General features: G+C 37.1%; 1 protein-coding gene across 10 annotated transcripts in view; it reads right to left on the bottom strand.

The window, feature by feature from the left end:
- Positions 1–8,926: 8,926 nt before the first annotated feature.
- Positions 8,927–23,566, bottom strand: part of LOC126363602 (ADP-ribose glycohydrolase MACROD1-like) — a 77,876-nt gene continuing 63,236 nt past the window's right edge. For all 10 annotated transcript variants that reach the window (XM_050007975.1, XM_050007976.1, XM_050007980.1 and 7 more), the window contains 2 exons: positions 9,395–9,468; positions 8,927–9,288 (listed from right to left, as the gene is read on the bottom strand). In XM_050007975.1, the coding sequence (XP_049863932.1) occupies positions 9,202–9,288; positions 9,395–9,468 (161 nt within the window). In that variant the 3' untranslated portion in view covers positions 8,927–9,201. The remainder of the gene's footprint in view (positions 9,289–9,394; positions 9,469–23,566) is intronic.

Genomic DNA, 23,566 nt, shown 5'->3' with positions numbered 1-23,566 from the left:
CACTTGAAGATACATCACACAAATGTGCCAGTAAAATTTTTAATAACGACGAAAATGTCTGATCTGGGCTCGAAATTCTTCTAAGTGGTCGTCCTCAAAGAGTTGATTTTTAAATGAGAGTCAAACGCTTTGTGATTTAAGAAATTCATCGTAAATTCTCGCACATAGCTCATCTTAAGTAAAAGAAAATCTGCTTTGAATGTAACGCTTTGCAAACCATCATTCTTAATATTTTCCCGCGACCTGTTAGAAATAGGTTCATTTCTGCAGTTGCAAGAGGGCGCCAGATAACAAGCATCACTGCGCTTGCGCATCTACGATGACGCAGGAAGCCTATATGTTCGTACGTGTAAAACATTAAAAGATCTTATATTATGTCATAAAAGAAACAAGAGACCAGAGGATACTTCAAGAGCGTCGTAATTTCGTGAACAATACTAAAACGCATAATTAAGCTTAAAATGTACATTCGTATGTAAATTTTCTTGGAGTACCAGTACTGTATTATCTCATGTTTAGTTCTTTATTATGGCATAATGCCATATGTGCACTTGAAATGCAATGAACAGTTGAAACTACCCAATAGTGTGAAATTAAACACTTAAGTTTCAAATAAATTGACCGCCTCAACAGGAAATATTAATATGAGCCAAATAAATCTCTTTAGCAAACTGGCAAAAATAACTTCATTGTTCTGTAAAGCGATTAATGTTTGACTGTCAGAAAGGTGGAAATAAAATCTAAAACTAATAACGTATTGTAGTCTTCTACAATAACGCGAACGTGTTTTATTAATTTGATAGCTCCCGGTCACAAAAATCCTTTTATTTATCATTTAACGTGAGAGCAATAAATGAAGAGAAAACAACAATATCACTAAACGTAAACACAGGTCATGTGGAGACGACCCACCTCCCCATCACAAGTCAGACTGCTGTGTGCATCAGCCCCAGATTTATAATTTCCGAACCAGGCAATATTAAGTAATGGCACCCAGCCACACTTCTGTAACCACAAGCGACTCAACTGCGCATGCACAAGAGCCCTGCCGCAACTGCTCAAACGAATCTGATTTAAACAGTTGTCACGCCATGCTCATCATAGGCAATTTGTTGTTACAAAGCGTTGCATAGTCTTCCTAAAGCCTTTGACACACTTTGCTGTTGGCAGACGCTTGTATGAGTACTGTTTTGCTGTTGTATACGGCGCATTTCCTTTGAAATTTGAGGTTTTTTTTTCTCGTTCATGTTTTGTTGCTGCAGTATTATTCTGCAGTAGTGGGATACAGTAATATCCTTTGTTATAGTATTGGTTCTTACCAGTCAAAATCACAAAAATTTAACTGAAAACTAAAACAATGAAAACCTCCCGGAATTCTAAACAATTACCGGGTATTTACCGGTTTTCTCCTGGATGAAAAAATTCCCGGGTTTTTCCCGGATCTCCCGGTTGTCCTGGGTCGAACACACCCTGTATTTTTTAATTTTTATCTGGAATTCTTAGCTTTGGTTCCAAACCAGTCATTTATTTACATAAATTTTATTAATAAAAATAGGAAGATTATTTCAATTGAGCAATAATTCATCTGTTCTGAAAAAAAACATTAATTGTTCCAATAAGAGAAACTTATAAAAATGTTACATTAGTTGGTTTTTACTCAAACTTTTTAACTCCAAATATTACATCGAAATATAATAAATTATATACTGAATGAGAAACGACAGAAATTCCTGTTTGTCAATATAGTTTGAAAAATTTATTCAGTTGGAGTAATCTAATATGCACATTAAAGGAGGTAACATTTTAAAGAGTTACTATAAAAAGTGATGTTAAATTACTGATGGGTAAAGATAGTATTAGTCAAGTTTTAAGTTTTAAAGATCAAGTTATTGAACCTAATGAAAAAAACAATTACTGATAATGTTCCTAAAATTATTCCATTTGAATTATAGAATAAAAAATTTCATATGCCTTATGGAATGCTGTTAATCATAATGATCCTTTTCATAGAGAAACTAATATTATTGCTTCATTGAAACCTCATGCTATATTTGGAGGGCCAACAATGTATGAACCAAATTATCCTGTAAATATTCCAATTTTTGACAGTATTCAGTATTTAATAATTAGTATAACTGATGAAAGTGATTGTTTCACTGACTTCAGTGGTACTTGTGTAACAACAATTTTAAAAAATGAGTTGATATATTTTTCCCTGATAAATCATTAACAAAATCAAGAGTTATCAATTTTACTCATTTCTTGAAACGAGAAAACAAAAAATAATTTAAATATTCAAACAATGAAACAGATTTTAACAATAATATTGGTGATGTTGGATTCATCCTCATTATTCACAATACAATATGACAGTTGGTATAATTCAACCAGATGGAAAAGATTTCCATTCATGGCACTGCTTTTGTATCATTCATCCACATGGTCTGTTTGGTCTACCATCTGGTGACACCTCAGTAGTGTTGTGTATATGCTTATAATCCTTAGCTTGACTACACTTGCATAGCTAAGAATTCTCACTCCATTATAGTTTATTTCAGTGTGTAAGCTATCTGTTCCTGCTATTCCTTTCAAATGCCAACTTTGGCATTGGCACCTTCAACAATACGCCTAATATCTTATCCTGATGTTATAATGCTACAGCCTCCCCAGACTCACTAAGAAGTGTCTGATACCACCTTTTTATATATGCATCTATGTATTTATCATTTGATTCAGTGCTTAACAGGGCCTTTTATGTGTATTTTATAGGTATCATTTAGTTCAGTTTGCCGAAAAATCCTATATTTCTTTCGAAACACATATAGTATATTTTGGAATGATGTAAATTTTCATGATTGTTAATCAGTTGTTGGTATTAACAAAATTATGTACATATTCCAAACTGAATATCACATCATGAAATTGAAGTGATGGATGTTTAGCAACAAATATTAAAAGGCTGAGGAAATGTTGGAATAAATAACACCTCTACTTACCATAACTGCAATCAGAAAATTAGCTGACACAAAAAACCTCATTCCAATTCAAAAGAAAATAACAATTATTATCTAGTAATGTAATTTGATTCATTATTCATTTTTATGTAATTCATAGTATTTAATGGTGCTTGTAAATTACACAGATAATTAATTACCTCTTGTTAATTACACTACCCTAGTTTACAAAATTCCATTATATGAGAAAACGTATGTATATTTAATTTATGTAATCTAGCGAAGCACAATTTGTATACTTTGAACAAATGTTAGCAATAAAACCCATACAGTCACTAATCATGAAATGAAAGTAAAATCAAAATAATTGTTGAAATCAGATTGTGAATTAATTTTCACACATAAAATCAAAGATGATGACAAATATAATATGTTATTTTACATTATATGTTATAACATGGTCAAATTTAACAACAGTTTATATGAAATTGTTTTTAATTGTTACAGTTTGTAATAAATTAACAACAGTAACAATTGGTAAATTTGTGTATAAAGCAATGCAGCAATGCTGCAAGAATGTCAGTCAGTCAGTGTTGTTTTACCTCAGGACTTTGTGCAGTTCGGTTGTCAACTAAAGTCAATAAATAAATTTGTGAAGCTTGAAACCTTTGTGATGTTCTTACCAGTCATCAATGAACCAGGCAAACACAAATTAAAGTTAAATGTTAACGATTCAAAGACATTATTACATGTGGTGGAATTGAGCTGGGATTGATGTTTCAAATTGAAACTGTGTTTAATGAGTGGTTGTTTCAGGTTATGTAAAAAAATGTGAATGCTGGGCAACTTTTGTCCAGATAATTATTTATTCTGACAGATTATGGAAAGATAAAAAAAAATTTACCTGGTGTGGGAGGACCACAAATCATATGTTTTGGATATCATTACCTGATAATAATGGACCAAACTCACGGACTGCACCACTGGAATTCAAGTGAGTAACTGTTCTTTTACTTTTCTAATATTAAAAAGTGTTGTGTGACGAGAACACGAAAATGAATGAAGAGAAGCGTGTAGGTCATGAATCTGGAGAAAACACTTCGGACCTAGGATCGAGTATCAGTGCACTATCGTCCAGCAGTAATCTAAGTGTAGATCAAAGTTTTGCTGGAGAGAATTCCAGTGAATTCCCAGCATGTAAGGCTATGAGTCCACAAGAAAGAGAAGAAATAGTCAAGAAAGTAATGAAACAACAAGAGAAATTAAGGGAAAACAGACATGAAAAGAAGTTGAAACATACAAATTTTGAAATCGATGATCTGGTCCTGGTGAAGACACTTGAAAAATCCCCGTCTATGAACAATAAGTTAAAGAAATTCTTTGACATATATATTGGTCCATTCAAAATTCAGTCTATGCCACACCAAATGCATACAGGTTAGTGCATCCAAAATGTGGAATGTTATTTGGTTTACGTAATACAACTGAACTGAAACCCTACAAGATGATGTAAAAGCCCTCAGGAGGACACCACATCTTTGTGTCGAGTGCGTGGCGAGCACTAGTTCTCAGAGCTATGTAGCATTCTACTTTCTTCTTTTCATTTTCGGATGCTACATCTTGCACTCATCTATAAACCTGTAATGAAATTCTCTCTTACTGTAAATACTATCCATTCTCTGTAGCATAACTTTTCTGTATGTAATATGAATACTGAGAGACATTATTTGAGAAATTATTTTAAAATGTAAGCTGTGTACTACAATTGGCTTTCTTACAGTAATGATTGGCCAGTAATTTATAATTATTTCGTAACTCTTAAGATGTGTAAATAATGATTCTTTAAGCACTTTCAGACAATAGTTACTACTACAGCAAAAATATAAGTGAAAACGACGTTTTAAAACTAGTTCATGAGAAATGAGTTGTGAAAAACATTGTGAGAAAGTTACGACAGAGGATGATAATAGGTTAAAATGTGTACTATGTATATAATAAGTATTGTAAGTGTTGTTAAGCCACCACTTTCTGGTCATAATGCCCTGTGGACAATCTGTGTTAGTAAATTGTTTACTTTTTCTGTGCATGTTGTTAGCTTTGTGAACCTGTGATGATGTTCAGCAGGTAATTGGTGGGAGTGGAAGGCAATTTTCTAGATTCTTATGAGTGTGTTCTGAACAGTGTATAATAATTATAGATAAGTTAGTGTTATCATTTTCATGACAGAGTAGAATCTGGGAGTATATAAAATAATGGAGATTATTGTAGTTATTCTGCGTAGAGCATGTATTTGATTTGTGGGAACTGATAGCATGAAGGTTGTTCTATGAGAATTACAGGCATGGTCACGATTTTATGAATTTACTAATGAGATGTACAAATGGACAACGTTAAATGTGTACACGTGTTATTAAATGGGCAAGTTGCACTGTAACAAAAGACAGTTTGTGAAAAGTATGTCATTACAAGATTGTGTGACTTTATGTTTGATATGAAAAAGTGTTAAATGAGATCTGAGGGGTCAAATATACTGTATAGTGGAATATACTGAAATACTAATGAAAAAGAAAGGATACTTACATAATTTCATTTTGTTCATTGACTTTAATCTGTATGTTGTTAAATCTTTACAGTTTAACCCTTAAATGCATAGTGTTGCATATCTGCAATATTGAATATAAAACTGTTTTGTGAGCCTCCAATGGGAAACCTACGCGAGCTGCAGCATGGCTCAGATACCTTCATTACAATGTATGCAGATGACACTTCGGGCCTTTGTTGGGGAAATGATATTCTTCATCTTGGCATAGAGGTAAAAAATTTTATAGATATTGCAAAGGAAAGTTTGAAAATGACAATCTAAAAGTCAACTTACAAAAACCAAATATAACATATATATGCTGGTGATTTTCAAACTTGTATTGAGTCTCAAGATAGTAATATTTTAAGGAAAATCTGCAGATAGTGTAAACTCCTAGGTATATGCATAGATAGCAAATTACTATGGACACAACAAATTGACAATATATGTGCAAGGCTTATCATCTAGCCTGTATGTTTTCTAGAAGAGTAGCTCCGCACATCAATAACCAAACGATGAGGACGATGTATTTTGGTTTAATACATCCATTTCCAGCATATGGTCTTTCACTGTGGGGCGAGGCCTACAAAACTCATGTAGACCGAGTATTTAAACTCCAGAAAAGAGCCCTGAGAATATTAGGCAAAAAAGATGTTAGAACATCATGTAAGGGATTGTTTATAGATTTTAAACTACTGACATTCATGATCACAATACAAGTACAAAATTCCTATATGATAAACAGAAGACTGAAAAAAAAAAAAAAACAGCAAACAGTCCATCTATTGAAACTTCTTGGCAGATTAAAACTGTGTGCCGGACCGAGACTCGAACTCGGGACCTTTGCCTTTCATGGGCAAGTGCTCTACCAACTGAGCTACCCAAGCATGACTCACGCCGTCCTCACAGCTTTACTTCTGCCAGTACCTCATCTCCTACCTTGGTAGAGCACTTGCCCGCGAAAGGCAAAGGTCCTGAGTTCGAGTCTCGGTCTGGCACACAGTTTTAATCTGCCAGGAAGTTTCATATCAGCGCACACTATGCTGCAGAGTGAAAATCTCATTCTGAGTCCATATATTAATGGAGCAAAATACTTTCATGCAATGCCAAATGAATTGAAGGTAATAACTGTAGAGACATTCAAAAAACATAAAAAATTACGGCTCATTGAGCAGTGCTTCTATTGCCTACTGTAGAAACAAATATATAAAGTATTATTATGTCAAATAATTTGGAGCACATTCTTAAGTTCCTATAATAAAGTAAATTCAGATTGTATACTGTTGTATTCTACTACCAATTGCTATACATGTAATTACATGTTTCACACAAATAAATTTCAAATGTGTTTGACATTATTTAATATTCCACCAGGAATATTGCCACTTCCTTTCTCAAATTCACTGGATAAGTGTGTAGAGACCGGTGATTTGTACTAGAATCATTTTATCTGAATGTACAGCCAATACTACATTAATTTTCACCACTTTTAGAATAAATTGAGCAGATGTGAAATCACAAATCTACTTTTCATTAATTAGATATTTGCTTGCTTACATACATATTTTATCCACGCATCACATAATAGAAACATTTATATGCTCAGTTACTTCATCCCCAGAAAGCCGTACAAATAGAAACAGAATCTCCATTTTCGCTTCTTTGCTCTAAAAGTTCAATACAAATTTGCGCATCTGAGAAATGATCCTTTGCAAGTTTACACTCATTTACTGCAAATTTTCACAAACTATTTACACCAGCATGAATTTCCCTAATATGTTCTCGAATTTCGTTATGTACAAGGTGGCATTGTTGATGCATTATACTGTGAATTTTGTTTTTAAAAAAGTTTAATTTATGATCTATCATATTCGTTAAACGCTCCTCCAAATGCTCAAATCTCACATAAAATTGAGCAAATCTGTCATTGTTACTGGTAAGTACCTCCTTCTAGGATGACTATATTTTATTATCAATGTCTAAACTGATTTTGCATCTGCTTAGTAAATTCATCAAATTTTCCCATGTACTGGTAGTCATCTTTCTTGTGATGGCAGGCATGAACAAATATTTTATTTCTCATCTCAGTATGTTTATCGTCTATATCAATGATTTTAATTGTAAAATTAATTGTATTCTACACTTGTCTTATTGTATCACTGACAATACATACAACAAAGTTCTTCTTCCTTTTTCACTCAATTTTATTATTCATTTCAGATTCAGTTTGGCATTTGTACTGCACAGAACATCTTGTCTTATTCCCGTTGCCCTTGGCAATGCATTTTCTTCTTGGTACTTTCTCAGAAAACTTTCTTGAGATTTGTCTTTTTCGTTAAATTTTATCTCATGCATCAAACACCCAAATAATTTATACCTGAACATTCCTTTTATATATGATGGATGTTGCTTACTGAATATTTGGTGAATGTTAAGTATTTTAATCAGGACCCAGCTAGTCTGTGGCGTGAATCTATGTGCCTTCTTCCTCCAATTTGGCTCAGACTTCGCTTCTGCATGGGCTGCAGATAAAGCTGCTCAAAATTAACTTCTCATTCTCATTCACTCCACCACATAAATAAGAAATGAGATGTAATCCATCTTCTTAAATTATATTCAAAATTACTGCTCAATAAATGATAAATGAGGGTAGTTACCAACTTTTATACAGCACCTCTGTACTACATACATAACAGATCTGATATTGAACATTATCCATTAAAATACATGTATTACCTTTGATATTTTGCGTTCTTAGATTTCACTGAGCTTTTTCTTCCACACCGCCTGCTCCATGGAACTCCTGCCTCTTTCCTCAGCAGGTAGGGTCGTCTGACTTCTACCAACTTTCATACAGTCACTAGATCATTAGCTCTGGTATCAGCACCTACAATTTATAACACCTCCCAATACTGGGGTGCTCATCACTTATCGGCTACTCTGTCCTGAACATCTTTTCTCTGACATACGTATGTAAGGACATAATACCTCTCATTCAAGGAATGGGATGTATCACTACAACATTTAGTTCTCTCCTCATTCGTTCAATTATGTAAACTAAGTAAACTGCATACTGATTTATAGTATCTCTCAGTTATGTAATGTAGACTTTTGTATGGCTTCTGACTCAAGTAAATAAATAAACATTCTCTCTGGATATTCCACCTTTGTTATTCCTATCCATCTTTAAACATGGTATGACAATTTTAAATCCAAAAGCACTGTTACGTAGAAGCAGATAAGTTGCAGCAATTAGCATGTAAAGAAGTAATATGATTGATTACTTCTAAACTGGCTTTTCCATTTGGTGAATTCATAATGAGGCAGACTCTCTGTGACAATGCTATTTATTATAAATTAATAAATTGTTAACACTGCAAAAAGTATACTATATGTTGCAAAGAATTTTATTTCAATGTACGTTTACATAAGTCAATTGCAACAAGTAGTAAATCAAGTGAAAAAAGACAATTGTGTAATAAATAAATGTACACATATTTTAAATCCCAATTATGTCCATCATAATGATGGCAATATTTGTTCAAATTAAATAAATTTTTATTTACTGATAACACAGATCCAAATCAAAGTAAAGACACATTCCTTTCTATTTATCAAGACCAGTCTCTCACATTGTATCAAATACAAACAATTTTTATTAATGGTTTATTCTACTGGGAAGTAGGCCTGCAGAAGATATTCATAAATATTCACATCATTTTCCAGGAACAAGCAAAATATCACTCTGTCCACCTGTGAAAGAAAAATATCCATATCTCGGGTCATTCAATAAAAGCAACATAATTATTATATATCTGTATTTCTAACTGCATTACTTATTTCAGAATGCATTACTTACTGAATCTCCTTGCTTCTCCAGGAAACTCCGAACTGTTTTAAGAGCAACGTTAGCTGCAGCATTCGGAGGGTATCCTAAACAAGATTTCCATTGTCAAAAAGAACAAACAAAGATGTCATTAATCTAAAGGAAGCAGTAGAATGTCATGTTCAGATTGGTTGTAGTGAAAATGATATGGAATCAGTACACTTAGTTTGCTTCTCACTAGTGCGAAGTTTATGCATTTCTGTGTATGTAAAATGATGTGTGTAAAATGAAAAAATACTAACTAATAAAAAGATGTATGTGTATACATGCATAATGTAAAAATGAGTAATAACTATACTTTTATGAATATGTAAAATGTATTTTGATAAAGCCAACTGCATGGTAAACATGCTGAATGGCTAATAAATAAACATAAGAAGCATACAAAGGGATATAAGTTTAATACAGCACTTAATTGTTTTATAAATATTCTATGGATCCACAGTGTGGCTGTATCATATAGATGTGGGACAAGTCAGCGTAGATTTTACACGGCACACAGGTAATGACAATTAAGTTTTTAGCAGTCAATAACAACAAATACTGAGAAACATCTTTAACAATGCGCCATTAACTTAACTATTATAATAATTGCACAGACATGAACAAAACTTTCACAAACTTTTAATGAAGAGTAGAAAGGAAGGTCTTGGAGATGTTGCCTTGCTTATGTTTAAATTACAATCGGTTTTCTTTCATCCATTTACAATTGATCAGTCGATCAGTTGAGGACTGAAGATTTTAGTATTGGTGTATTTCACCCCCTTTTATGCCAGAGATGGATTAGCTCATGGGAGAAGTCATTCTTCAGTGTGATGTTATGACTCTAATACACCTGAAGAGGCCCGTTCAAAACATTCCGGAACATTAGTAATTTCATGCCAATGGTATATTGGAGTGAAATGTGGTTGGCATCCCTGAACATGCCTGTGTTTAATATGTAAAAGGAGGAAGTTTCACTCTTGTATATCTGTTATTGTTTAGTGCTGTATTGAGTAGAATTTTGTGTTGCACTGTTTGCAAATTTCGTGATGGTAGAGTTGGAAGAACAATATGTCTGCATTAAATTTTGTGTGGAACTAAAAAAACCACCCCAAATGATGTAGGAAGCCTACAGTGATGAATGTTTAAACTGTACTTGGTGGAATGGTTCACATGGTTTAAAACTGGCCGGACGGGAAGTTTAAGGATGACCCTCATTCAGGATGCCCTTCGAAACGTACTGTTGGTGCTTGTGTCTGCAATGCCACCGAAATTGCGCTTGTCAATCAAAGACAGACTGACTGAGAGATAGCAGAAGAATGTAACATTTCAGCTGGATCATGTAATGAAATCCTGGCACAGCATCTTGGGATGCACTTCAAAAATCACACATACCAGATGTCACAAAGAAAAACAAACCATCGGAAAGAGTAACATGGGGCATTTCACAGACTTAACAATCCTCCATCAAAACATGCAATCAATAAAAAATAAAATACAAGCATTAGAAGTTGAGCTCCAATCTTTGAACTGCACAGTAGTTTGTATTACTGAGCACTGGTGTAGAGACACAGAAATCCAACATGTAGTATTATCATTGTATGAAAGGGCAAACTCTTACTGCAGAACTACTTCAAGGGGTGGAGGATCATGCATTTATATCAGAAAAGGAACACAGTTCAAATCTAGACATGACCTCAGTACAGTAAGTGAAGACAAACACATTGAAATATCAGCTATTGAATTATCAGGGCTCGATATCACCAAGAAATTAATCATTTGGTGTGTGTATAGATCTCCCAGTGGTAGTGTGGACACTTTTTTCAATAAATTAACAGAAGTTCTAGATAAAGTCTCAAGTACAAAGGTCAACATAATTCTGTGTGGGGACATAAACATCAACACTAATATCATAAATGAATCCAGCAGTACCTTCATAAATATCCTTCAAAGTTTTGGCATGTCCCTATTGGTCAATAGTGCAACAAGGGTTACTACAATGACTGCATCAGTAATTGACCATGTGGCCACAAATATAGACAGGGAAAAATGTGATGTAGCTGTAAATGATCTCGGACTATCAGACCATCTCTGTCAAATAACAACAGTAAAATCAGGCATCGAATCATTCCCTAAACTACAAGCCTATAAACGACATCTATCAGAAATCAAAATAAATGATTTTTCAAAAGAACTTGAAAAACAAAGCTGGGATGAAGTGTATAAGGAAACCAATGTGAATATGAAATTCTCCAAATTCTCCACATTGTTTAAATTGAACTTTGAAACAGCATTTCCAAAAGTATGCATGACTGTATCAACATCTCACAAAAACAGATGGATAACAGCAGGTATTAAGAAGTCCTCCCAAACACTTAAACACCTCAGTTCCATGAAAAAGATTCACAATGATCCAGAATTCTTAAATTTCTATCATAGATACAAAAAGATTTATAGGAAGGTGCTGATTGCTGCAAAAAAGTCATTTAATGACAAAATAATATATAATGCAGAGAATAAAAGCAAAGCAGTCTGGGATGTTATAAAAAAGGAAACGGGGAGAGGCAAACAAACGCAGAATAACATACTGCTAAGGGAGGGGGATAAGGTAATAAATGATCCACAACACTTAGCAAACTATGTAAACGAGCATTTTTCAAGTATTGCAGAGAAGTTACAGCAAAAATTCCCCAAAACAAATATAACACCTGCAAAAATTGTTGCACTAGATACAATGATGTTACTTCCAACCACAGAGAATGAAGTCAATAAAACTGTTCAAAAGCTAAAAAATAAAAAGTCAGAAGGCTTAGATGATGTACCAATGTGTGTACTGAAACAATGCATAGGGATTATACAAGGCCCATTAACAAATATAATAAATGAATCCTTCACATCAGGGACATTTCCAGAGCAGCTAAAACAGGCAAGAGTTGTACCTTTGCTTAAGAAAGGTAATGCAGAAGACATAGAAAATTACCGGCCCATTTCCTGCTGTCAGCATTCTCAAAAATAATAGAAGCAATTATGAAAGAGAGATTAATGAATTATCTGAATAAATACAATCTTTTAAGCAAATCACAGTTTGGTTTTCGAAGTGGCAAAAAATACGGAGTCAGCCATAGTAGAATTCACAAAAGTTGTACTTAATGCTCTTGATAAAGATGAGTGTGTCACAGGCATATTTTTGGATCTTTCTAAGGCTTTTGATACAGTCGACCACAAGATTCTATTAAATAAATTAGAAGCATTAGGAATAAGAGGGGTAGCTAATGACTGGTTTCGATCATACCTAACAGATAGGGTACAAAGAGTAGAGATAACACATACTTCAAATAGATCTAAACATTTAGTAAAATACTTATCAGAACCAAAACATATTAATATAGGGGTTCCACAAGGTAGCATATTAGGACCAATACTATTCCTGATACACATCAATGACTTTCCCAGTAGTGTTACTCACGGTGAGAAAATTCTCTTCGCTGATGACAGCAATATTATAGTCACTGAGAAAACAAGAGAACTCCTTACCGAGGAAGCAAATGAAACTCTCAAGGAAGTTTACGATTGGTCAATAAGCAACAAATTGACATTAAACATAAAGAAAACTAATGCCATGAACTTCAGTTTGAAGAGGAAAAATGACAATGTTAAATTAAATGTAGATGGCACCTCTATAGACTGTGTAACAAATGCAAAATTTCTAGGAATGAATATTGACTCTCAGCTGAAGTGGTGCGAACACACAAAGGTACTTGCAAACAGAATGTCATCAGCATGTTATGCCCTTAGAATTCTATCATCTGTGTGTAACATGCAGTGTCTTTTAGTTACATATTATTCATATGTACACTCAATTCTTAGCTATGGCATTCTTTTTTGGGGAACAAATCCACAAAATATGAACACAATTTTCAAACTCCAGAAAAGAGCCATAAGAATAATAACCAGAAATAGTAGTCGAGCTCATTGTAAAGATCTGTTCAAAACACTGGGAATTTTAACTGCTCCATGTGAACACATTTACCAGTCAGTTGTACACATCAAAAGTAACATTGGCAATTACTGCACAAACAGCTCTGTCCATGACCATGGAACAAGAGATAGACTCAACTTACATTTACCAAGAAAAAATAAACATAAAACTCAAAACAGCATTTTCTACCAAGGAATAAAACTGTACAATAAATTACCAAAAGAGATTAAAGAAATTTCAAAAATACACTTATTTAAGAAGGCAGCTAAAAAGTACCTGTTATGCAATACATTTTATACATTGAAGGATTACTTAGATAAAGCAGAGTAGGGGTTTGATAAAACAAATGTTATACAAACAAATAATAATAATAATGATGATTATAAAACATCCAATATTCCACATAACACCTTCACTTTATTATTTTTCTTCTTTTTTCCTTTCTAGAGACTCTCTCCCCTCAAGCTATGCATAGCACAATACTAACACCTCTTCCTCTTTCTGAGCTCAACATCTCACTCATTATGAAGGGATGCTGACTCAGTTTTTCAGGATAGCAAATGGGAACTTGCAGTACAGAAAATGGCCCAAGGATCACCTGTGTGTGTGTGTGTGTGTGTGTGTGTGTGTGTGTGTGTGTGTAGTGAGTGAAGTGTTATGAAACAATGTGTGTATAGTGTGTGCAGTGACTGATAGTGAAATATGAGTGAATAGTGTGGCATTACATTATTTAATGAGTTATTTGTAAATAAATTATTGTATACCAGGAGTAAAATCTAATGATTGTCTCTAACTAGAAGTCTGTAAATATATGTGTATACGAATTAGCTTATTGTAAATTGATCTAAGCTTGTAAATACTTTGACATGTCCTATATCCTTGTAAAAAGAGATCTACGGATGAATAAAACTACTACTACTACTACTACTACTATGTTGCCGCCAAGTTCATCACACGGCTCATGAGTCAAGATCAGAAAGACCTTCGCCTCACAATCTGAAGAGTTTTTGCATCGCACAAGTGAGAACAATATCTTTATTAAAAGAATCATAACTGGTGATGAGACGTGGGCCTATGGTTATGTTGGTGAGACCAAGGTTTAATCTTCACAGTGGGTTGGGAAAGGTTCTCCAGGGGGGAAAAAGTCACATCATGTCAAATGTCAAAGCCATACTGAGAGTTTTCTTCGACATTGAAGAATTAGTTCAACATGAATTCGTGACACAGGGACAACTGTTAATTGGTAGTACTATCAGGAAGTGTTGCGACACCTGCGAGAAAGAAACAGCCGGAAATGTGATGATCATGGCTCTCGCATCACAATAATGCACCTGCACATTCAACCCTTTAGGTGCGTGACTATTGTACGAAAAAAACAAATCACTGTGTTGCCTCATCCTCCTTACTCTTCAGACCTGGCCACCCCTGCAGATGGTTGTTTTTTGTTTCCAAAGTTGAAAATCCTGTTGAAAGGACAAAGATTTGCAACAATATATGAGATAAAAGAAAATTCGCACATGGTACTTCGCGCTATCCAGATAGAGGTATAACAAGACTGCTTCTGGAAGTGAAAACATGCATAATACGTAAAAGGTAGCCACAGAAAAATTTTGTGGACAAAGTTCCAGAATTTTTTGAACAGATCTTGTATACTACATTTTCAATGTTAAAGAAGTAGTTTACAACAACAAGAAGCATTAGAGAATACACTAATTGTGATTTTGTGATAATTTCAAGTTTCCAGAAGCAGGATGCTAATGAAGCCAACCACCCCCCCCCCCCCCCCCACACACACACACACTTTTTCATGGGAGAATGTTGTGTATCAAACAAGAGGTGCACAGCAAATACTGAAAGGGGCCCAACCACCACACAGGTCCAACCACATGCCTGGCATCTCTCACATCTATGCAACGGCCTCCAGGTGGCACTCACAGGTGCGGACCCCGTCCTGTTTCTGCAACACTTTGTTCACTCAGTTGCACATCTGGTGGTAGATGGACATCAGCCAATATAGAATGCTGTTAACTGCACACTAGTTTGCTCCCACCTTGTATTGGCGGATGCAAGTTACGAAACAGCAATTAGCAGTGCCTAAAGTCAGCTCAGTTTAGTACTCTGAAGACTACTGTCTGACCTACTAGTCAATATTGATGGTGTTATTGGACTATTGAGTGTTTGATCATTTACAATCAGAGTGACAATATATAGACTGCCAAGAGCAGCAACGTTACTTAGACATTGCTGTATTAGGTTTAGGACAACAAGTTCCATTCATCAAACTTTACTAAATTTAAGTACTATTTTGTAACATACTTTCAATACATCTTTGCTATAGTGCTGCCCTATCAAACAAGTGTGTGTTTGTAGGTGTGCAAATCAGCCACTAATCTGAAACCATTGCAGGGAAACAGTCATCTGCTACTGTGGATGTTTTATCTAGAAACAGTGGTTGCCAAATCAGAAAATGCTGCTAATGATACTGTCACAGTTGCTACTGAAGATGACAGTACTCGTTCCATTCATCGGTAAACAATGGTGCTCACTGTTAATTATAAAAATCAGGGAACTTATCAGAAGACAAGGGAAGCAAGGACACTGAAATTGGAGACCAAGAATTTTAGGGCAACTTCAGCAGAGACAGGAAAAGGAAATCTAAAGCTTGCTGCTAAGACTGGAAGAAAAACACTAACAAAATTCTGAGAATGTGAGGACACGTGTATACTGCATATAAAAAAGATAATAATGGTAAAATTATTCAAATACTCCAAGAGAGGCATGATGATTAGGTCAAGATGATTAGGTTGATGTGGACCTCAAAAATGTGTCAAAATCAGTTCAAATGAAGTATCATCAACCTTCTGTCGGTGATGGGCAGGCAGTATTTAATACATTCTGGGAAATGGTGCCATGGAATCAGAGGAACATTTACGTAATCAGTCTTGTGGATATAAATCCGAACAAATAACCACGAAAATACACTGGCAAATCCAGAATGGGATGCTGATTTATCATTTGAAAAAAGAGATGGGAAAACAAAGCCTGAAAAAAAGACATATCTCAATACTCTTAAGATTAAATAATGAACTGACAAACTGGGTAAGGTAACTTCACATGTGGAATGAGCCTTGATTCAAAATTGTCATGTTCGCAAATAAAACAAATTAAAGAAAAAGATGAGACAACCTTCACAAAAGAATTCCTGAACTACCTTCCAAAACTGGCATTACATTACAGCATGAAATCTCCCTTTAAGCTGTACCCTGAGCCTATTTCACAATGCAAAAGGTGTGACATGTGTTACAGTTACAGGTTTGGAAATGTGGGTGAAGACACAGAACGGAAAGAGCAGACAAGGACACACAATGATCTAGATAAGAATGACACACAGACATCTACTCATTGAAAACCATGGACTTACAGGTTGTGACAGTAGTTCCCAAATTTACATGCAATTGCAGTTCATTATAAGTTGTCCCTCACCATATAGCGGAGACGCTGAGTCACTAACAAGGGGGGGGGGGGGGGGGGGGGGCGAAGAAGAAGAAGAAGAAGAAGAAGAGGAGGAGGAGACCACCACCACAAAGCGAGCTTTTGACCAACTAGGCCTTCGCGCACATACTCCGCCCCCCCTCCCACACACACACACACACACACACACACACACACACACACACACACACACACAACAGCAGTCTCTGGGCTTCAGTAGCCAGATTCTGTGGTCACGGGTGTGTGTGTGTGTGTGTGTGTGTGTGTGTGTGTGTGTGTGTGTGTGTGTGTGTGTGTGTGTGTTGTCATTTGTGATGAAAGCCTAGTTAGCCAAAAGCTCATTTTCTTTTTGTCGAGCATGTCTGTAATTTTTTTGTTATGTCTATCTGTGACTCAGCATCTCTGCTACATAGTGAGTAGCAAATATTCTTTTCATTATATTTCTCAATCCATCCTGCATATTTCATTATTTAAAATTAGTTGTTCATAATTTTACAATGCATAATTTAGAAATTCATGATGCAATGTGTTACCATTTGATCAAACACAACATGAGAAATGGTTGCATCAAGTTTTGCATGTGTATAGGACACCCAGTCAAGAACAATTTAGGAAAATTCTGTTCAATCATTTTGTATTCTGATGGCTGCAGATATTAGAACAGGAAAAAGATATTGTTGTAGAAGCAGTTGAGTAGCACTGTGTGTAGTGTTTATGATACTAAACTGTTGCATGGAAGGTTGTGTGTTCAAAACTCACCTGGACTGTACAATTTTAATTTCTATATTTGGTTCGAGTACATTCTAGAAGAGTCCACAAATGTCAAGATTCATTGTACTGGAATGTTCTGTAGCTATATACATACTGTATGTGTTCTGGCTGGTGGCAGTTCGCTCTGCACTCATATGTGCAAATGTTGAATAAGCCTTTGTTAAGTGAAGTTAGTGTTCGTCATTAATTTAATTACAACTTCTTCTATGTGACATTATTCTGGTGGAGGTGCAGGGTATTGGAATGTGTTAAAGTGCACACGACACAGTGGCTCCCATCAGGCCACGACACAGCCGCCGGTTACATGGCGAGGAACCCGAGCTCGAACCATAGTCAACAGATCGCAACCTACCAGAGACAGAAATAAAATGAAATGCCGTGTGGCCATGGCCTCCTGTGGGGTAGACCGTTCGCCTGGTGCAGGTCTTTCGATTTGACACCACTTCGGCGACCTGCGCATCGATGGGGATGAAATGATGATGATTAGGACAACACAAAATCCAGTCCCTGAGCGGAGAAAATCTTCGACCCAGACGGGAATCGAACCTGGGCCCTTAGGATTGACATTCTGTCACGGAGGTGGACACAAGAGACAGAAGAAGAGGACGTTATGACAGAACTGTGTGCCACCACATGAAACACCTTTCCACATTCTGTGGTGACGATGGCCACGATCCTAACAAGTGGCTAAAGGTATATGACCGTATAGCCAAATTTAACAAATGGAATGACACCGTGTATATGGCTAACGTATATTTCTACATGGAGGGCACTGCCAAGCAATGGTATGAGAACAACGAGAAGAAGTTCACAAACTGGGAAGTACTCCAGGCGGAACTGTGCAAGTATTTCGGCGACACGCAACGAGAGAAGTGCAAGGCTGAAGATAAATTAAAGTGCAAGGCACAGTGTCCAGTAGAAACTACAGCATCCTACATTTCAGACGTCTTGAAGCTGTGTCAAATAAAGGATCCTAGAATGAAGGAGGAAGACAAGGTTGCACATCTCAGGAAGGATGTTGCTGAGTACATCTATCAAACCCAACTCCTGAATGAAGTTTTGACAGCAGATGACTTCATAAAATGGTGCCACTATATCGAGACAATGCATCAAAAAATAATTACAAGCAAGAAGTTTGAAGTGCTTCCAAACGTCGTATCGATGTCTGTGATGGATTCTGGTGGAGGCTCCGAGTATTGGAACGTGTGAAAGTGCACATTATTGACAACACAATGGCTCCCATCAGGCCATGACAGAGCCGCCGTTTACGTGGCCAGAAACTTGAGTTCGAGCCATGGTCAACAGATCACAATCTATCGGAGACAACTGATTTCACAAGTGTTCTTCATCAGATAGTGACAGAGGAAGTTCAGAGGGCACTTGGATTGCATGGCGAGCAAAGAACCAAGACGCTTCAAGAGATCATAAGGAAGTGGAACAGACATTGAACCCCATCTCTTGTCCCTCATTTCCCTTTAAAATGATGAAAAAGTTGCGCACAGGTGAAGTTATGTTCCTACAATGCCGCATGAAGAACCTGTTTGGGCACCAAGGAAGATTGACATCTGGAGGACCCAGGATAACCAACCAGTATGTTTCCACTGCGGATGACCGGGGCATGTGGTGCACTATTGTCGAAAAAGTTGGCAGATATTTGATGATGCCTGTGGCAGAAAAAAGCAAACCGATCTTATCCGACGTTAACTCCGGGACAACAAAGATGAACAAGAAGATGTGGCTGCAAGATGACGTAGGTCACTATTGCTGCAAGCTAGCTGCTGGAGAGGACACTCCCCAACACACAGATCAAGGTCTCCATTGCCATTTAGAAGCTCCAGCCAATCACCTAGCCACCACAACCTGGAAAGATAAAGGTTGCGACCTTCCTTGGAGGTGAGGCCACCAAAGAGAAAAATCCTCTGCCGTCATTGACTACAAAAATGATAGAAAACTACGTCGATATCCTCATGGACAGCTGACCAGCCCAAGCTCTGGTGGCTTCTGGAGCATCATATTCAGTGATTTCGGAGAAGTGCCATCGCCAGTTGCAGAAAACCATATTCACCAACAACAAAACATCTCTGCTGAAGGTGGCTAATGGGAAATATGTAAAACCTACAGGAAGATGTACCATTCATGTGGGTACAACTGGCCATACACAGCCCTTAGAATTCATCGTCTTACAAGAGTGTAGTGATGACGTCATTCTCGGATGGGACTTTTTGAAAGCTTTTCAGATAATTATAGATTGTGGTCACTCGAAGATTATGCTAGATGAGATGAGATACTGTGGATAGGAAAATGTGCATCCGTGTGTGTGGAGACTATGTGTGCTGGATGAAGTGATCATTCCTGCAGTCAGTGCTAGAAAGGTAACTGTCATGTGTCATGCCATGCATCAACCCATGGATTTGTTGTGGAATGTAAGCGAAGCATACCACTGAAGAATAACTTGCTCATCCCAGCCTCTGTCATCTTGTTTAAGAATGGATTTGGTAAATTGTGGATAGTTAACTGTCGCCGAGAACTGCAGATCCTTACAAGACACATGTGTGTAGGAAACACTGGGCCGTTAATTGAAGAACAGCTGAGCATCATAGAAACCTCCCATGCTGAGTCTGTGGGCAAAATTAGCACTACCACTACGAGACAAGATCTTCCAGCTCAACTATCACCAGATCTCACTGAGGAACAACAGAAGAAGCTACATGTCATTCTCCAAGAGTTCTCTGAATGCTTAAATCCGCAGGTTACGAGCAAATTAGGCAAATCGACGGTGAAGCACTGGATTAGCACTGGAGACCAACAACCAATAAGCCAGAGTGAAAAAACCGTGTGTCAGCGATGGAACATCGAACAATTCGTGACGAGGTAGAGAAAATGATGAAGAATGACATCATTCAGCCTTCGCAGAACCCATGGTCGTCACCAGTGGTCCTTGTCAGGAAGAAGGATGGCAGTTGGCACTTTTGTGTTGATTACAGGAAGCTTAATAAGGTAACTAAAAAGGACATTTACCCTCTTCTACAAATTGACGAGACACTTGATTGTCTGAAGGGGGCTAAGTTTTTCTCAATCATGGACATGTACTCAGGATACTGGAAAATCATAGTAGATGCTGATCATGAGAAAACTGCATTCATCACCCCTGAGAGCCTGTATGAGTTTAAGGTAGTGCTGTTTGGTTTGTATAATGCAACAGCAACTTTTGAATGGATAATGGATAATCTTCTATGTCATCTGAAGTAAACGATGTGTCTTTGTTATTTAGATGACATTATAGTGTTCTCAGAAACATTTGATGAACATACAAAAAGACTGAGGGCCGTTCTTAAGTTTCTCCAACAAGGCGGACTCAAACTTAATCCAAGAAAGTGTCTCTTTGGAACAAAAGAAATCAAAATACCTGGACACTTTGTGTCAAATGAAGGTGTACAGCCAGATCCAGATCTATAATGGAATTTCCTATTCCTAAAAGCATTAGAGATGTGAGAAGCTTCCTCGGATTATGTTCTTGTTACTGTCATTTTATCAGAGACCTTTGTATCTAAGCCGGGCCACTCCAAGAGTTGTTAAAAGCTGATGCTAAATTTATCTGGGGTGGTGCACAACAAGACTTTTTTGATGTGCTGCGAAAAGCTCTGACGACTGACCCTGCACTTGGTCTGTATGATGAGAGAGCACCTACAGAACTACACACAGATGCCATGATTGAGAAAAACTTAGCCCCCTTCAGTGCTGTTCTGGTGCAAATTTTGGATGGAAGAGAGAAGGTTATAGCCTATGCTTCTAGGACACTTACAAAAGCTGACAGAGGCTACTCAACTACAGAAAGAGAAGGTCTTGCTGTGATCTGGGCCATGTGCAAATTTTGTATGGAAGGCCATTCACCGTTGTTACAGACCATCATTCAGTTTGTTGATTGACAGGTCTTAAGGATCCAACAGGAGGACTCGCCAGGTGGTAATGTCTTCAAGAGTATGACATTACCATAGTGTACAAAAGTGGAAGAAAACAAGATGCTGACTGTCTCTCAAGAAACCCTGTGCCAGATCATCAAGACTTTGATGAAGATAGTGATTGTCTTGCTCCACTCCATGATCTCTCTGCTGAGCAGAAGAAGGATGCCAAGATATCTCAAATTACACTTGCCTTAAATCGGTCAGAGGATGTGAAAGGACAATTTAAGGTATTTAATGGATTACTTTGCAAGAAAAACTTTGATCCATTTGGAAAGAGATGGCTACCGGCGATTCATAAACACATGCGCTTAGATGTTCTACAAAAATTCCATGACACACCTGAGGCCAGACACTTAGGATTTATTAAGACTTCCGATAGAATCCGCAAGAGATTTTTCTAGCTAGGTTTATTTAGAAGTGTCCGTCACTATGTGTCGCACTGTTTATGGTGCCAGAGGAGGAAGGCAGTTCTTCAGAAACCACCTGGCTTACTCATACCAATTCCACTAGCCGAAATGCCTTTCCAACGTGTTGGGATTGTCCTCCTCGGATGATTTCCAACGTCTGCTAGTGGCAATAGATGGATTATGGTTTGCACTGATTATCTGACACGCTGTGCCATTACAAAAGCTGTGAAAACAGCCGAAGCTCTCAATATAGCCAAATTCATCGTGGAAGACATTGTATTAAAACAGGGTGCCCCAAGGTCATTAATTACATTACCCATCCACAAACTAACGGACTTACTGAACGCCTTAATAAGACCTTGGCCAACATGCTATCAATGTTTGTCAATGTTGAGCGGAGCAACTAGGATGAGGTGCTACCTTTTGTGACATTTGCCTACAACACCGCCGAACAAGACACCACAGCATTTACCCCATTTTTACTGTGCATGGGCATGAGGCAACTACGACGATGGACACTGTGTTTCTGTTACATCCTGATGACGTGGACGACGACTATATCGGCCAGGTGTTAGCCAGAACTGGCAGTTAGCTTGACTCCGCACACTGCAGGCTCAAGAAAACGATCACCGAAGGTATGATGCGAGCCACCGCCCTGTTGTCTGTCTGGTAACCTTGTCTGGATCTTCACTCCTTTTCGGTAGGTTGGTCTCTCTGAGAAGCTCCTCAGGCGTTACTTAGGACCTTATAAGGTCATAAGACAGTTGTCTGATGTTACTTATGAAGTTGAAGATTTTGACCCTGACATAGACGAAAGATCAGAGATACCATCCACATCCTTCGCATGAGGCCCTACAAGGATTCTGAAATACAGGGTAAATTCAAAGCTCCAGCGACAGGCAACAAGCGGAAAGGTGACGAACAGCGTAGCGGCAAAAGAAGTTCTAAGAAGGTCATCGCCAGGGCAAACACCAGTCATCGGGAGTCGGAGTATGCACAGCCCATTACTCGTTCCCGGACTAGGAGGACGCAACACCGAGATGCCGTTCTCTTAAGGAGGGACCAACGTCTCAGAAGAAGCTGAGTAACACTGTGGTGTAGTGGTTAAGATACTAAACTGCTGCGTGGAGGGTCTCGAGTTCAAAACTCACTTGGACTGTACAATTTTAATTTCTATATTCAGTTTGAGTACATTTTAGAAGTATCCATAAATGTCAAGAATTATTGTATTGGAATGTTTTGTAGCTTTATATATACTGTATGTGTTCCGGCCGGGGGCAGTACGCTCCACGCTCTTGTATGTGCAAGTTCTGAATAAACCTTTATTAAGTGAAGTTAGTGTTTGTCATTCATCTAATTACACCTTCTTCTATGTGACATTATTATCAAATGCTCTTTCTTTGATATTGGAGTTTTGATTATGCAAAAGTTTTGGAGAAAAGTCATACTCAAATGAGTATGACTTAGTTCACAGTTCCATCTAGTGCAAGCTTGAAGGATGTGAAGTTGAAGTTCCTAGCCCATACACCTTGATACCTAAAGAGGTGAAGAA

This window comes from Schistocerca gregaria, chromosome 1 (genome assembly GCF_023897955.1).
Source record: "Schistocerca gregaria isolate iqSchGreg1 chromosome 1, iqSchGreg1.2, whole genome shotgun sequence".
Lineage (NCBI taxonomy): Eukaryota > Metazoa > Arthropoda > Insecta > Orthoptera > Acrididae > Schistocerca > Schistocerca gregaria.
The sequence above is the reverse complement of the archived record's forward strand: the minus strand, read 5'-3'. Positions and strand labels throughout refer to the sequence as shown.